At 38.1% G+C, this 17,576-nt stretch overlaps 1 protein-coding gene and 1 pseudogene across 2 annotated transcripts in view; one reads left to right on the top strand and one right to left on the bottom strand.

Moving 5' to 3' along the window:
* HPRT1 (hypoxanthine phosphoribosyltransferase 1) overlaps positions 1-17,576 on the bottom strand; it is a 51,303-nt gene that overhangs the window by 11,919 nt on the left and 21,808 nt on the right. For both annotated transcript variants that reach the window (XM_042973726.1, XM_042973725.1), the window contains exons 2-3: positions 11,903-12,009; positions 9,827-10,010 (exon numbers count right to left, since the gene is read on the bottom strand). In XM_042973726.1, coding sequence (XP_042829660.1) covers positions 9,827-10,010; positions 11,903-11,910 — 192 coding nt within the window. In that variant the 5' untranslated portion in view covers positions 11,911-12,009. The remainder of the gene's footprint in view (positions 1-9,826; positions 10,011-11,902; positions 12,010-17,576) is intronic.
* LOC102968800 lies at positions 6,211-7,202 on the top strand (annotated as a pseudogene).

Below are 17,576 nucleotides of genomic sequence, written 5' to 3'. Positions count from 1 at the left end.
CCACGGAACAGAACAGAGCCCAGAAACACACCCAGAAATATATGAGGATTTAGTATATGATAAAGACAGTATTTTAAGTCAGTAAGGAAAAGATGAATTATTCAATGAAGTAGTTATCCATTGGGGGGGGGGGGAATAAAGTACGATCCCTACCTCACAGCATACCCAAAAATAAATTCCAGCTGAATTAAAATCTAAATGTAAAAAATAAAACTATAAGCAGACCGGAAGAAAACGTAGAAGAAATATTTCTACATTCTTAGAAAGCGTAAAAACCCAGGCATAACATGAACCCAAACTGAAAGAAAAGATGTGTAACAAATATTCCCATTATATGCTGGATTCCAAGAACAAGAATCCAATAGAAAATGAAGAACAAACACAAATAGGCAATTCACAGAAGAGAAGGCCGTAACATATAAAATGATATTGAGCTGAGAGACAAACACTAAAACAATGTGATTCTACCATTCATCCATTCACACTGGCAAAATTTAAGCCTGATGATATATGTTGACAAAAGTGAGGGGGAACAAGCACTCCCAGTGAGAGCATAAACTGGTACAAGCCTTTTTCAAAATGACATAGCAATACCTATTAAATTGTAAGCATGTGGGGCTCCTGGGTGGCTCAGTTAGTTAAGCGTCTGACTTCGGCTCAGATCATGATCCCACAGTTTGTGTGTTCAAGCCCCAGTCGGGTTCTGTGCTGACAGTACAGAGCCTGCTTGGGATTCTCTCTCTCCCCCTCTCTCTCTGCCCCTCCCCTGCTTGCTCGCTTTCTCTCTCTCTCTCTCTCTCTCTCTCTCTCAATAAATAAAACTTAAAAATAAATAAAAAATGAAATAAAATGAAATCGTAAGCATGTGTGCCATTTGCCCCAGCAATCCTACTGATGCTATAAAAACACAACTATGCAAAGATACATATAAAGGAGGTTCACTGTATCAACTATTTATAAAAAAGAAAAACTGGAGACAACCAACATGTCTATTAACAGGGACCTATTTAAATTAATTTCATCTGCAAAAGGTAATACTGTGCCACTATTAAAAAGAATCTGAAAATCTATACATGCTGACATGAACAATGGGAATTAAAAACACCAAGTAGTAGAGCAATGTGTTGCCTATGAAACCACTTTTGTTCAGCATTTTAAACAAGTTTATAACATCAGTTACGTCTCAGTAGTGAGAAAGGGGATAACAAGGCTTTTTACCTTTATATACTTCCATTTTCGTCATATGCTTCTTTACACATGTCCATTTTATATGGAGCATCATTTTAAAAAAAACACAACTGGGCCAAAACTATTCAGTGTTGCAAACTAAAAAGATCTAAGTATGACTTCTGATATGAAAAAATTCAAGCATATTACTTTTCAAGGAAATTAATAGACACCTTTTATTCAACTAACTTAAAACCTAGAATTTCAAACAGAGAGAAATGATTAATACCAAAAAAAAGAAAGAAAAAAAAGAAAGACTGTACAAAACCTGAAGCTTTCTATGAATGAATCATATTAAATGATTTACATGGTACAGCAAAGCAGACAGTGACATCTTCTGTACAAGTTTGGTATTACAGTCCAATTCCAAATGCCATCCCCCCCCCCCCGCCTTTTTTTTTTTTTTTTTTTTTTTTTTTAAACAGAGAAAGGAGAACTGAAAAGTATGGAGTCAAGGGGAAAAAAACCCATGATTCAAAGACTATGGTGACGCGCTAAGAGAAAAGAGAACTCTAAGCATGTAAGACACTTGCTCCACTAGCATCCAAACAAACCTCCATATTCCTGTTTGCCTCAAGAGACTTTTTTTTTTTTAACGTTTATTCATTTTTTGAGAGACAGAGAGAGACAGAGCTTAAGTGGGGGAGGGGCAGAGAGAGAGGGAGACACAGAATCCAATGCAGGCTCCAGGCTCTGAACTGACAGCACAGAGCCCGACGTGGGGCTCGGACTCATGACCTGAGCCGAAGTCAGATACTTAACCGACTGAGCCACCCAGGCACCCCTCAAGAGGAGAATTTAGTTTAAATCTCCTTTTCACGTGAAAAGCCACCTTGCCAATGGAGGCTACTAAAGAAGATGCGTTTAAGAAAAATATTCCAGCCCAGTGTGCTAGGATACAGGCGTTAAATGCCCCAATCGCACAGAAATGGCATCCATGGATCAAGTGTCCTGCCAGAGGAACCTGCCTCCCCCCCTCTCCCGGTGCCACAAGTTTCCCCCTGGATCCCTGCTTTGTTACATTACTGAGTTGACTCTCGCAAGCCTCATCTTTAACGAGATGATGGGGCTGGCATGGGGGAGGGGAGAGTCCCCCTCACGAGTTGCTCTTCCCTCTTCTCAATCACCCCATCCCCTCATTCGTCCCAGCCAGACAGCCCAATCTGTCCTCAACTGAGAGTGTCATCGTCGACTACATATCATTCCCAAAGAAACTCTCTGGGTCTACAAATACCTACCCTTAGCAACTGTGTCTACCTTTTTTTTTTAAGTGTTAAGACTGGCAGTTATGATTTTTGCTTTTTTTTATTCAGGTATAATTAACATACAGTGTTATAGCAATTTCACATGTACAATTACCTTTCATGAGTCTAGGTGAGAAAAATGAGAAAGGAATTAGGAAGGAACTTTGTTTATTCTTAGTTGTACATGGCTAGGGATTTTGCAGCCTCTAGGCGGCAACAAGAACCGCAGCCTGGTACAGGAAAGCAGGAGAGAAGGCTGTGCGAGAACACACAATGAACGGGCTGCAAAAGAACGGCTTGGAACAAACAGGAGACCATAAGAAGAGGATGCAGAGAGGCCAACCCCCAAAGCTGAGCTCCCAAGAGGGCAAGACTAGGAGTCGTACTGAGGTAGGACGTCTGGGCTTAGCACCACGGGGATTGCTCGTTGCAGCGAACTCCAGACAGTTCTTTCAGAGCCCTAGAATGGAGTTGCCGGGAAAGTCACTCCCTCTACGTCCAGCTCGGCCCCGGTCCACCACACTCAGGCAGGCGCTCCGCACATCCTAATCACAAGCATCCTCTGTCTTTCCCCGCTTTCCTGTACCGTGATCAAATATCAACAGCAGTGACAGTATTAGAATCATATACCTTTAGAAGTAGACCACACCTCAAACGAAAAATGGCAGATACCCAATTTTTGGAAAATATATACAGAAAAAGTAGGTCTGGAAGGATATACACCCAGGGAGTAATTGATTTACCTGTGTTTTATGAGTTTTTTGAAAAAATACGTTCCTTTTAAAAAAAGTTATTATTATCAATTTAAAAAATGATGCTAATAGTGAACGACGCCTGGCCGAATCAGTCGGTGGAGCTTGGGACTCTTGATTTTCGGGTCGTGAGTTCAAGCCCCATGTTGGGCCCAGAACTTACTTAAAAGGTAAAAGAAAATAGGGGCACCTTGGTGGCTCAGTTAAGCGTCTGACTCTTAATCTCAGCTCCTGGTTCATGAGATTGAGCCCCTCATTGGGCTCAGCACTGACAGTGGAGAGCCTGCTTGGGATTCTCTCTGCCCCTCCCCTACTCATGCTCTCACTCTCTCTCAAAATAAATAAATGTTTAAAAATAAAAAATAGTAAAACAAATGTTTTTAATGATGCTAATGAAGCAGGGCTCCTGGAGCATCTACTCCTGCACCATCCGAGACAGTAGCCGCTGAGCACATGTGGCAATTACAGGTGACCCCGGAACAACACAGGTTTGAACTGTGCAGGCCCATTTATACATGCATATTTTTGATCAGTACAGTGCAGAACTAGAAGTGTATTTTCTCTCCTTTGTGGTTTCCTTAGTAACATTTTCTTTTCTCAAGTTTACTGTGAGAATACAGAATATAATACAAAAAACATACAAAATATGTGTTAATCAGCTGTTTATGTTAGCAGTGAGGCTTCTGGGCAATAGCAGGCTGTTAGTAGTTAAGTTTTGGGGGAGTCAAAAGTGATACAAGAATTTTCGACTGTGCAGGGGGTTAGCACCCTAACCCCTGTATTGTTCAAGGGTCAACTGTTCTTAAAATTACATAAAATTAAAAATTCAGTTCTTCTGTTGCAGAAGACCTAATTCAAGTGCTCAACAGAGTGGCTCTGTATTTGACAGCACAGATACAGAACACTTCCATCATCACAGAAAGTTCTATTGCTCAGCACTGCTCTAATCAAACCAAAGATACCATTTGCACAACGTAATACTGAAAAAATTGAAGAGTTAGTGCTGACATTTAATATCTAGTGTTTTCGGGGCACCTGGGTGGCTCAGTTGGTTTAGTCTACGTCTTCAGCTCAGGTCATGATCTCACGGTTTGTGGGTTCAAGCCCCGCTTCGGGCTCTGTGCTGACAGCTCAGAGCCTGGAGCCTGTTTCAGATTCTGTCTGTGTCTCTCTCTCTCTCTCTCTCTCTCTCTCTCTCTCTCTGCCCCTCCCCCACTCATGCTTTGTCTCTCTCAAGTAAATAAACATTTAAATTTTAAAAATCTAGCGTTTTCAAATACAGTTTCTACAACCTTGAGTAGTTATTGCACCCAATCTTCATGCTTTTCATTCCAGGTCTGGTTTGGAGCAAGGATCTGAATCAATAAACAGGTTCAACAGAACCACTTTGCATGGCCTTGTATACAACAGATGGGCAATATGTTTGCTGAGTGAATTATTTTCCTTCATTTTTTGAATATAAAATTTGTGGGTTAGCAGGGCCAAACTTGAACACTACCTTTATGTTCTAAGAAACAAGGTGTTTATATAATACCTCAGCCTACATCCAAGTGAAAACCCACAGGAAATGGCTAGAGTATACTTTTGATACAGTTCTGGTAGTTGCTTATACCACAGATAGTACACATCCCCTTTCCTGCCAATTTATACTGAACAAATTCTTTCCCCCATACATGTCTATGGTCTTAAATGAATAAGCAGGAAATAGAAATCGCTCCACTTGCTTTATAGACAGATAGATAGATATTAGATTTATAGAAGATTTTTTAAAAAGCCAAAAGATTAAAAAAAGAAAAAAAAAAAGCAGACCTGAAAGCAATCGACTAAATAAAGGAAAAGGTCAGACTGAAAGCTACTGACCTCTTCCCATAAGAGGCACTTTAAGAAACTACTCCAATATTTTCCACATTTTTCGTTAACAAGTTCAAATAGCCACCCTCTTACAAATTACAAGGTAATTTGCATCTTTGATACATTAAACAGCTTAATCAAGCTACTAACCAAGCGACTTCCAAGATCAAGACTGAAAGTTATAGCTTTACACACCTTGACTGCAACTGACGAAAAGAAATCTCACAACTGGCGAGATAACTTGTTTGCATACAAAACTTCTGACTGGTAGAAAATGAAGAAATAAAAGGAAGCCATATCAGAGGATTCAAGTCAGTTACAAGTTTTCCCAAACGAGACTCAGTTCTGCACAATTAAAGGTGTGGGTTCAATTCAAAAAACCTGTATGATCTTGGGCAAGTCATTTCATCCCCCTGCACCTCCCTGTTCTCAAGTGTACATGGAGATAATAATTCAGAACTCAAAAAATTTTCTCCAAGATTTCAAATCGTAAGAACAATTTCATTTTAACGTAAGCCACTTTGTCCGGACACGATAAATCAGGTTAATTTTCCCTTTGTTTAAGACCCATACAAAAATATTACCACAAAAAATTTACCTGACAATTTTTCCCCCTGAGGCTTCATCTTTTTTTTTTAATTTTTTTTAACGTTTGTTTATTTTTGAGACAGAGAGAAACAGAGCATGAATGGGGGGAGGGTCAGAGAGAGAGGGAGACACAGAATCGGAAGCAGGCTCCAGGCTGCGAGCTGTCAGCACAGAGCCCGATGCGGGGCTCGAACTCATGAACCACGAGATCATGACCTGAGCCGAAGTCGGACACTTAACTGACTGAGCCACCCAGAGGCTTCATATTTTTATGATGAAAAAAATTATTTAAAAAATTACTATGAAATTAAACTTATAAGAAAACACATTTGCATACTTATCAATTATTCCATTCTTCTGAATTATCACAGAGGCTTAAGGATAGAAAAGGTCTTTGAATATACAGTACTACATTTCATTGTTCTAAGCTGCACACTCACATTTTAATACCCTTGAAATTGATGTATTACAACTGATGGCAACTTACAATATAACTGACAGTGTCTTCTTTTGTAGTGGTACAAAAAACAGGGGTACGTTAACATCAGTGACACCTTACATTTAATGAAATATGGTATTTGGAATCCCCAGGCAATTTCCCATCGAGGCACTAAGCAAATAAAATCCTACCTAGCTACTCTAAGAGTATGTAAACTACGCCCTTTTGGCTCCCTGAGCAGTGCCATGGCGGCTGGCAAGAAAAGTGCCTTACAAAAGTCGGCAAAAAGGGAGCCAAGAAGAAAGTTGTTGATCCATTTTCTAGGAAAGACTGGTATGATATGAAAGCACCAGCTATGTTCAATATAACAAATATTGGAAAAACACTAGTCACAAGAACTCAAGGAACCAAAATCGCATATGATGGCCTCAAGGGTTGTATTTTTGAAGTGACCCTTACTTATCTGCAGAATGATGAAGTTGCATTTAGAAAATGCAAGCTAATTACTGAAGATTTCCAGGGCAAAAATTGCCTAATTTCCACGGCACAGATCTTACCCATGACAAAATGTGCTCCATGGTCAAAAAATGGCAGACCAGGACTGAATCTCATGTTGACGCCAAGACTAGCAATGGTTACTGGCTTCATCTATTTTGTGTTGGTTTTACTAACAAATGCAACAATCAGATTCAGAAGACCTCTCACGCTCAGCACCAACAGGTCCACCCAATTCAGAAAAAGATGATGGAGATCATGACCCGAGAGGTGCAGACAAGTGACTTGAAAGAAGTCGTCAACAAATTGATTCCAGACAGCACTGGAAAACACACAGAAAAGGCCTGTCGGTCTATTTATCCATTCCAGGATGTCTTCGTTAGAAAAGTGAAAATGCTGAAGAAGCCTAAGTTTGAATCGGGAAAGCTCATGGAGCTTCATGGTTAAGCTTCTGAAAAGCTACTGGGGGTGAGGCTGGCGCTAAAGTTGAACGAGCTGATGGATACGAGTCGCCAATCCAAGAATTTTTAAAATTAAGACATCTGATGGTGACAAAAGATCTTATTGTTTGTGATGTTTAAAAAAAAAAGACTACGTGTAAACTCGGATATGTATGCACGTATAGTCAGAGAGAAAATTCTTTTAAATGTGAGAAATAGGGGCACCTGGGTAGCTCAGTCAGTTAAGCATCCGACTCTTGATTTCGGCTCAGGTCATGACCTCACAGTTCGCGGGTTCAAGCCCCGCATCGGGCTCTGTGCTGTCAGTGGGGAGCCTGCTTGGGATTCTCTGTCTCCCTCTCTCTCTGCCCCCTCCCCGCTTGCATGCACTCTCTCGCTCTCTCAAAATAAATGAACATTTTTAAAAAATTTTAAATAAAAAATAACATATTAGAAATAAAAGTGGTAGTGGAAGTCAGGGTAACTTCATTTCTTCATTTCTTTACTTCCTGTAATTGTATGCTTTTTCGTAATAAACATGTATTCTTTAATCAAAAAAAGGCAATTTTTATTTTGGAGGAAAACTAGATGCAGTGTGCTGTTACTGTTACTGCTCTTTACATATTCCAGAAACATTTAACAGTTCATGGAGCATTACTTTAGGATTAGTACAGATCAGTTAAGGTTTAATTCACTGTTTCAAATTGGTCAAGATCAGCATGTAAAACTACACTAACATCAATGTTACTGACACTGCAACAATTCTAAATTTCCATCTCAGGATTTTATCAAGTTAAGCTGCATGATTTTTAATATGTACGTGTGAAGATCTTCCATGACAAGCTGATGAATTATTAAATAGGGCAGAAATGTTACTTCAAATCAACAGTAAGTATATGGGTTTAATTTTTTGTTGTTTAGTAGTAAATTTACACAGAATTTCACATAGAACAGATATGATTTTTCTCTATGTAAAAACTAACCTAAAAACTTGCTTTGCTTATGCTTAAGACTTCATTCTTTTTTTTAATATGTGATTTTTTAAATGTTTATTTATTTTGAGAGCGAGAGAGTGTGCATGTAAGCAGGGGAGGGGCAGAGAGAGAGAGAGAGAGAGAGAGAGAGAGAGAGAGACAGAACGAACCCCAGTCAGGCTCTGCACTTCAGCCCAGAGCTCAATGAGGGGCTGCATCTCCCATGAACCATGTGGTCATGACCTGAGCCCAAATAATAGTTGGCCGCTTAACCGACTGAGCCACCCAGGTGCCCCTAAGATCTCATTCTTTTTATCAGCTCAGGGCTTAAGCTTAATAATCCACTAAGATTTAAAACTAATAGGAAAAAAAACCTGAAAGGAGAAAATGGAATTAAACTGTCAAAGTATTTCCATGGCTTTATACTGTTCTTATAACTATAAAATACTTTAAAGAAGAAAATATTAAGTTCCCCTCATTTTTTTCACAAGTTTTCAAAGAAAAAGCATTCTATGCAAATCCTGAAAGAAATTAAATTTAAGGCATAAAGAAATAAGACTGATTTTTATGTATATGTGTGTGGAGCGGGGGCAGGGGGACTCCAGAAGATCAAAAGCGAAATCATACCATGGACCAGAAGTACCTGTTTTGACTCTAAGCCAACAATCAATTAAAGGCTGGGTAGCTACTGCCAGCAATTACACTGACTAGATTCCAATCTTAGTGTAAACCAGCTAACTAACTGTAACTAACTTCTGTTAGAGTGAAATCCAAACTCTTCATTTAAGCAATTCTTTAATTCATGCAAGACTTTGACAAATTAAAAGGAGCTTGTAGTTATGAAGGAATGCCATGGTGTATGAGCACAAAGGGTTTTCGGGGGATAGGGAAAACGTCTTAAATCGTTCTCCAATCACCCACAGGACTGATGAAAATGTGGAAAAGGTCAAAAAACTTGGGTCAAATAGATGATTAACTGGGAGAATGAAGGTTGAAAGTTAAATGTAAGTAGCTTTATTCTCAATGAAAATATAAACATAAGGCTAGTTTCTACAAAGATGCACAATACAGATTCATGAAACAACAAAGACCAGACATTTATTCTAATCTTTGAAGAAGCTAGGAGAAACCCCACTTGTAAGGAAAATAGTAAACCCGCAGGAACTACAGCGCCCACAGGCAACCAGACACAAACAACACTATGAACTAATAAAAATCACACATTCACATGCTCAAAGAAATTATGGAGGATGAAATTCACATGTAAAGATCACACGGACTCTGGCTCATCTGACAGTGTCAATAATGGTTATTGTGTCAATATTCTCAGACATTTGAGATCCCGTGACACCGGCAGAGTAACTGAATCCAAAGTGGTTTCTTCAGTGGGCCGGTGCTTTCACTCCACATGTGCTTTCTAGGAAACAACTGTTGGCCCACCTTATTTATCAGCTGCAAACTGACTTTCAACTCCCTGGAAAACCAATCTAGCTCCAGAGAAGAGAAGAGATCTGCCAACACTAAGTATAGTCAAAAATGTAACTCCAGGTCCCAACAGCAACTCCCAAAAGTGGTCTTTAAAAAACCAGAAAAACAAAACCAGATCAAAAATCCTTTAAAAAAAAGTGACTAGTCTAAGGTGATTAGTTTGAAAAAGACAATATTCACTTGTATACAAAGTAGTAGTGAATAGATTAGAAAATGTCACTGTAACCAAGTGCAATGAACATGTAAGTATGGTTTGTAGACTTTCAAACACACACAGAAAAACGTACAGTTACCAAGGTTTTTATAAGCATATATTAAGTATACTTACACAGTAGCTCTTCAGTCTGATGAAATCTACAGTCATAGGAATGGATCCATCACTATTTCTGTTCAGTGCTTTGATATAATCCAGCAGGTCAGCAAAGAATTTATAGCCCCCCTTGAGCACACAGAGGGCTACGATGTGATGGCCACCCATCTCCTTCAACACGTCTCGGGCAAGACGCTCGGTCCTAGAGAAGTATCAGGAATTTAATAGAAATTAATTTACAATATAATAGAAATATATTTAGCTTTATACCAAACATCCCCTTTAGGCATTAAACTTCCACCAAACACATCCTTTGCCCCCCCATGAAGTATACCCTTGCTTCATAAAGTAAAGATAAACTTCAAAATACAGGTATACTGTAACATCTATCATAAATATTTAAGGGGCGCCTGCGTGGCTCAGCCGATTAAGAGTCTGACTCTTGGTCTCAGCTCAGGTCATGATCTCACGGTTCATGGGTTCGACCCCCGCATCAGGCTCTGAGCTGACATCGCAGAGCCTGCTTGGGATTCTCTCTCCCTCTCTCTCTGCTTCTCCCCCACTTGCTCTCTCTCTCAAAATAAATAAATAAACATTAAAAAAATAAATATTTAAAATGCAAATTAAAATACCATTGTCACCTATCAGAATGGCAAATTCTGATTAAATGAGATTTCCCTGATAATAGGCAATATTGTAAGAGACTGCGAAAAAGAGCACTGTCGTATACCACTGTGAGTATAAATTAAAACAACGTTTTGGAGCATAATCTGGCGGTATCAGAAGCATTCAATAAATACCTTCCCCTTGACCCAGATCTTCCCCATGGATAAAGCTGAAGCAAGTGACCAAATGTGTATAAGAGGATGTTCCCTTCTAGTATGGTCTGTAAAATAATGGTGATATCTTGCATGTCCGTCAATAAAGGACTGCTTAGATCAGTTATGGTACAATCAGAAAATGGAATGTTATGCAACCTTCAAAATATAGGATAGCTCTAACCATACTAGTATGAAACAGTGCCCGATAAATTTCAGACCTGTATGACAGTACCACCTTCAAAATATAGGAGAAAGCTCTAAATATACTAATATGAAAACATCTCCAATACACTTCAGACCTGTATGATAGTACATGCCTATGTGTTAAAATATACGCAGTTGACTCTTGGACAACACAGGTTTGAACTGCACACACAAGTCCACTTACGCATGGATTTTGTTATAAATATCACACTATAAATATATTTTCTCTTCCTTATGATTTTATTAATGACATATTTCTCCAGCTTACTTTATTGTAAGAATACAGTATATAACACATATACAAAATATGTGTTCATCAACTATATGTTATCAATGAGACTTCTGGTCAACAGTAGGCTATTAATAGTTAAGTTTTAAGCGGAGTCAGAAGTGATACACAGATTTTGACTGCGCAGATGGTGGCATCCCTAACCCCCACATTGTTCAAGAGTTACTGTACATATATTTGCATACAGCATATGTGCATAGCCAGTGTGTACGAAGGACTATGCAGGAGGCTGAGAGGAAGAGCTCTACTCATTTAAAGCCTCAATCCTTAGAATATTTTACAACAGCTATATATTGATACTATAACCTTAAAGTCAAAAACAAAATAGCCACACAAGGCAAGCATTTAAATACCAAGTAAGGTCTCTCACTGCAATTCATTTAAGGGGAACTTTTCAAGCTAGACATGCATAATAGTCAAAACATTACCTTCCCCTCCTGTGATTTAGCCCCAGCCCATTATCCTGTTCAAGGCTGAGCAATCAAAGACTGTTACTAGAGTTCATTCCTCCAATGTCCCTTCAATGTTTACTTTATTCTACTCCCTACAGATTCCTAGTATACCATGACTTACACTGGGTAATTAGCTCTCCCCCCAACTTTTTTGTAAAGAGGGCCCTAAAACAGAAAACCTCTATTATTCGACAAGCTGGCCTAGTTTATGTTCAAACATCAATGCCTTAAAACAGTTGCTGACACTTGAAATTAATAGAAAATTAAGAAAAAACAGAAATAGAAATTAAGAAAAAAACCAAAAACTTCAATTTAAGATCTTACTAACCTGTCCATAATTAGTCCATGAGGAATAAACACCTTTTCCAAATCCTCAGCGTAATGATGAGGTATACAGAATAAATCTAGGTCATAACCTGGTTCATCATCACTAATCTGAAAAAGAAATATGACTGTTTCAGTGACAGCATTACACGACTGAATTTAGATGTTAAAAAACCTTAGCCTATGAGAGAAATTTAGGGGCGCCTGGGTGGCTCAGTCGGTTGGGTGTCTGACTTCGGCTCAGGTCATGATCTCACAGTTCGTGGGTTCAAGCCATGCATCAGGCTCTGTGCTGACCGCATGCTCAGAGGCTGGAGCCGGCTTCGGATTCTGTGTCTCCTTCTCTCTGCCCCTCCCCCGCTCATGTTTTGTCTCACTCTGTTTCTCAAAAATAAATAAATGTAAAAAAAAATTTTTTTTAATAAAAATAAAAACAAAAAACAAGAGAAATTTAGGTATGAGACATCAAGAATTTTCTGTAACTTTGTAGGTATGACAATGAATTATAGTTATATAAGAAATGAACTGTATGCTTTAGAGATGAATAGTTAAGATTGTATCAGTAAAATGACATGTATGAAATTTCCTTTAGCTCCGCAAAGAGCTAACGAAACGAAAAACTTTAAAGAGTTAAGACAAATGTAGCAAAATCTTGCTAACATTTTAAACACGGCTGATGAGCATATGGGGATTCAGTATACTATTCTCTCCACTTTTGAGTATGTTTGAAATTTTAGTAAAAACGATTTTAGTAACACTGTAGAAAAAAATTTTCATACACTGTAGTCTAACAAGTTAAAAAATCACACAGAACAAAAGCTGTTGTTTCCTACCCCAAATACAAACAGCCTCTCTCACCTCAGAGTAGGGGAAAAAAAAAATCACCAAGAAAGCTAAGTGATTTCTTAAAAACCCAAACTCTTAGAAGTCTGAGATTGTTATAATCAATCCATGAGGTGCCTTCCTAGCAGATACTCCACGATTGCTTGAGTAGAACCATATTTGGCTGTCTTTGTATGCCCAATAGCTGGCATACAAACTATTGAATAAAACCGATGATGTGGTACCTGTGGTGGTAAAATGTACTATGATTATAGTTTTATAAATATTATACATGTACCTATACATACAGAAAAAATATAATAAAATCATAACAGCTATTATCTCGGGGAAGAGAGTTATAGTGATTTTACTTAGTTCTTTATACTATATATTGCAAATTTCCTTCATTGAGTATATACTGCTTTTTAAAAAAATTCAGTAGTCTTTCTTTTAAATTATTTGTGGCATTATGTGTTTTTTTACACACATATAAAAAGTACAGGAATTCTGAAAGATGTATGAAAGTAAAATCTACAAACAAAAATTGTAATCCCAAAAAATAAAAAAGAAGTGAGGAGGGGAAGGGGGAGGGAACAAAGGAGGAAAGGAAGGAGTGGAAGAAGGAAGAAAGGGTGAGCATGAAGGAATATACCAAACAGTGGTCAACTACAAGAAGGGGGAACTCGCTGAGTTGCACACTTTAATATTGACCTGGCCTTTTTTTTCATTGTCAATTTCACTTTTTTTTTTAATCATAGGTGATTTATAATTTCTACTCACCATTATATTTAAAATTCAAAGAAATAAACCAGTTATAATACTCTACTTCACATGATATTCAAGACTAAATATCTTCCAAATCACATTCAAGAAGATGATGATAAGAGCTTTGGCAGTTTTCAAGAAATACTGGTCAAACCATAATTAAATCTCAAAGTATCAGCCAACATCTATTGAACACCTTTCCGTCAGCACTATGTTAGATGCTTAAGGACAGGTAGCTAGGCTTTCAATAAATTTTAAAAATACATACTTAAGATTTATAATATTATTCACAGAATTCATAATTATATTCTGAAAAATCTGAGGTTCGTGTTACTTTTTCTGTCCCAAAAGGTCAGTTTTGAGTTCTCCTGACTTGGGTGGAATTTTAGGTATTGTTTTATCCAGCTGGTGTTACCTTCACACCATTTGCACCTATGCACACGGCCAGGAAGCTGGCAGTGATTCAGGTAGGTAGACCAGGACATGAACACGGGCATGGCCCTGTGGCATGGAGTGCCCAGGCACTCGCTCGGCAGCCAGTTTGAGGGTGGTAGGAAGTCAGTACTGACTTGTTTTTAAACCAACACATGTTACTTTCATACACAGCAAGAAAAATTATATTCTTGGGGAAAAAAGATGATGCCAGATCTTAAGATCTGGCATAAAGTACTAATGTGCCTGCTAAACATTCACATCATGTGTATTTCAGAACACTTTCACTACAAAAAGAATGGAAATGGGACATTTGTGTCCCCTATAGGAATATTTCTAAAAGACTTTCTAACAAGCAAATATTACTTTTCTAAATTTTATAAACTGAAACTCAGTTCAAGTTTTGGGAAAAGACAGACCTTGCTAGATCCTACAAGATGAGAGGATAAACATTCAAGTCTGGCTCAGAATATATCTGCTATTACCTGACAAGAATGAAAATGTACCACTTCATACTGCTTTAACACTAAGAAGATCCAGAAAACCAAACTGGCTTCCCTGAAGGTTACTCACCACTTCTACCAACTTACTCACTGCTCCACACAAGCATAAACCAGGACCCACCCAGACTCTTTGAAACATGCAACATTTATAAAGCCTATCTATGGCTTCTGTGAAAATGGCTCAGTGCCTGGCTATAGGTTTTGCAGGCAGCCTAAGAACTTCATGAGTCTGATTTGTTTCAATCAAAGCCAATGTGAATTCTGCCCAGAGTTCATCCTAGACATGCAGTCTAATATAGACAGAACAGCTGGGATGCACACCAAAATAGGAATTCTACCTCTGTCAAAATACCAAATTAATTTCTAATTCAAAAGTTTCTATTTTCAATCAATACTATTAGATTTATAAATCACATTTAATGTCAAAAGGTTGATTTGTGATTATATGAGAATATTACAAAAAATTACATGCCAACAAACTGGACATCCTAGAAGAAATGGATACATTTCTAGCAACATATAACCTCCTAAAACTGAATCAGGAAATAGAAAATTTGAAGAGACCAATTACCAGCAATGAAATTGAATCACTAATCAAAAAACTCCCAACAAACAGAAGTTCAGGACCAGACGCCTTCACAGATAAATTCTATCAAACACGTAAAGAAGAATTAATACCCATTTTTCTCAAACTATTCCAAAAAACAGAAGAGGAAAGAAGAAAACCCAAATTGCTTCCATGAGGTCTGCATTACCCTGATACCAAAACCAGATAAAGACACTACAAAAAAAGAGAACTACAGGCCAATATCTCTGATGAACACAGATGGAAAAATCCTCAACAAAATATTAGCAAACCAAACCCAACAATACATTAAAAAAATCATTCACCACGATCAAGTGGGACTGATTTCTGGGATGCAAGGGTGGTTCAATATTTGCAAATCAATGTAATACATCACATTAGTAAGAAAAAGGATAAAAACCATATGATCATTTCAATAGATGCAGAAAAAGCATATGACAAAGTACAACATCCATTCTTGATAAAACTGTCAACAAAGTAGTTTTAGAGGGAACATACATCAACATAATAAATGCCATATATGAAAAACCCACAGCTGGGATGCCTTGGTGGCTCAGTTGGTTAAGCATCTGACTTCAGCTCAGGTCATGATCTCACCGTTTCTGAGTTCGAGTCCCGTGTCGGACTCTGTGCTGACAGCTCAGAGCCTGGAGCCTGATTCAGATTCTGTGTCTCCCTCTCTCTCTGCCCCTCCCCTGCTCACGCTCGTGCGCGCTCGCTCTCTTTCTCAAAAATAAATAAACATTAAAAAAAAACCCACAGCTAAAATCATACTCATGGTGAAAAACTGAGAGCCTTTCCCCTAAGGTCAGGAAAAAGACAAGGATGTCCACTCTCACCACTTTTATTCAACATAGTACTGGAAGTCCTAGCCACAGCAATCAGACAATAAAAACGGAATAAAAGGATTCAAATTGGTAAGGAAGAAGTAAAACTTACACTATTTGGAGATGACATGATACTATATATAGAAAACCCTAAAGACTCTACTGGAAAAACAACTAGAACTTCAGTAAGGTCGCAGGATACAAAATCAATGTAGAGAAATCCATTGCATTTTTATACACTAATGATGAAGTAACAGAAAGAGACACTAAGAAAGCAATCCCATTTACAACTGCACCAAAAATAATAAAACACTCAGGAGTAAATTTAACCAAGGAGGTGAAAAGATCTGTACTCTGAAAACCATAAAACACTGATGAAAGAAATTGAAGACAACATGAACAAATGGAAAGATATTCCATGCTCATGGATTGGAAGAACAGATATTGTTAAAATGTCCATACTACCCAAAGCAACCTACATGTTTAATGCAATCTCTATCAAAATACCAACAGCATTTTTCACAGAACTAGAGCAAATAATCCTAAAATTCATATGGAACCACAAAAGACCCTGAATAGCCAAAAAAAAATCTTGAAAAAGAAAAGCAAAGTTTGGAAGTATTATAATTCCAGATTTCAAGTTACACTACAAAGTTGTAGTAATCAAAATAGTATGATACTGGCACAAAAATAGACACATAGATCAATAGAACAGGATAGAAAGCCCAGAAACAAACCCACGACTGTATGGTCAATTAATCTTCAACAAAGCAGGAAAGAATATGCAATGGGAAAAAGTCTCTTCAAAAAATGGTGTTAGGAAAACTGGACAGCCACATGCAAAAGAAGGAAACTGGACTACTTTCCTACACCATACACAAAAATAAACTCAAATTGGATTAAAGACCTAAATGTGGGACCTGAAACCATAAAAATCCTAGAAGAGAGCACAGGCAGTAATTTTTCTGACATCAGCGGTAGCAACTTCTTTCTAGATAGGTCTCCTTGAGGCAAGGGAAATAAAGATAAACTATTCAAGTTTATCAAAATAAAAAGCTTCTGTTCAGCAAAGGAGACAATCAATAAAACTAGAAGACAGTCTACTGAATGGGAGAAGATATTTGCAAATGACATATCCAAAAAAGGGTCACTATCCAAAATATATAAAGAACTGACATAACACCCAAAAGACAAATAATCCAATTAAAAAATGAGCAGAAGGGGCCCCTGGGTGGCTCAGTTGGTTAAGTATCCAACTCAGGTCATGATCTCACAGTTTGTGAGTTCGAGTCTTGCATCAGGCTCTGCACTGACAGTGCAGAGCCTGCTTGGGATTCTCTCTCTGCCCCTCCCCTACTTGTGCTCTCTCTCAAAATAAAGAAACTTCTAAAAAATGAGAAGACATGAACAGACATTTCTCCAAAGAAGACATACAGATGGCCAACAGACACATTTGAAAAGATGCTCAACATTACTCATCATCAGGGAAATGCAAATCAAAATTACAGTAAGATATCACCTCACACCTGTCAGAATGGCTAAAATCAACAACACAAGAAACAACAGGTGATGGCTAGGATATGGAGGAAGGGGAACCCTCTTGTACTGTTGGTGGGAATGCAAACTCATGCAGCCACTGTAGAAAACAGTATGCAGATACCTCAGAAAGTTAAAAATAGAACTACCCTACGATCTAGGAATCACACTACTGGGTATTTACCAAACAACAAAACAAAACATTAA

Source organism: Panthera tigris, chromosome X (genome assembly GCF_018350195.1).
Source record: "Panthera tigris isolate Pti1 chromosome X, P.tigris_Pti1_mat1.1, whole genome shotgun sequence".
NCBI classification, from domain to species: domain Eukaryota; kingdom Metazoa; phylum Chordata; class Mammalia; order Carnivora; family Felidae; genus Panthera; species Panthera tigris.
This window is presented reverse-complemented; position numbering and strand designations above follow the sequence as displayed.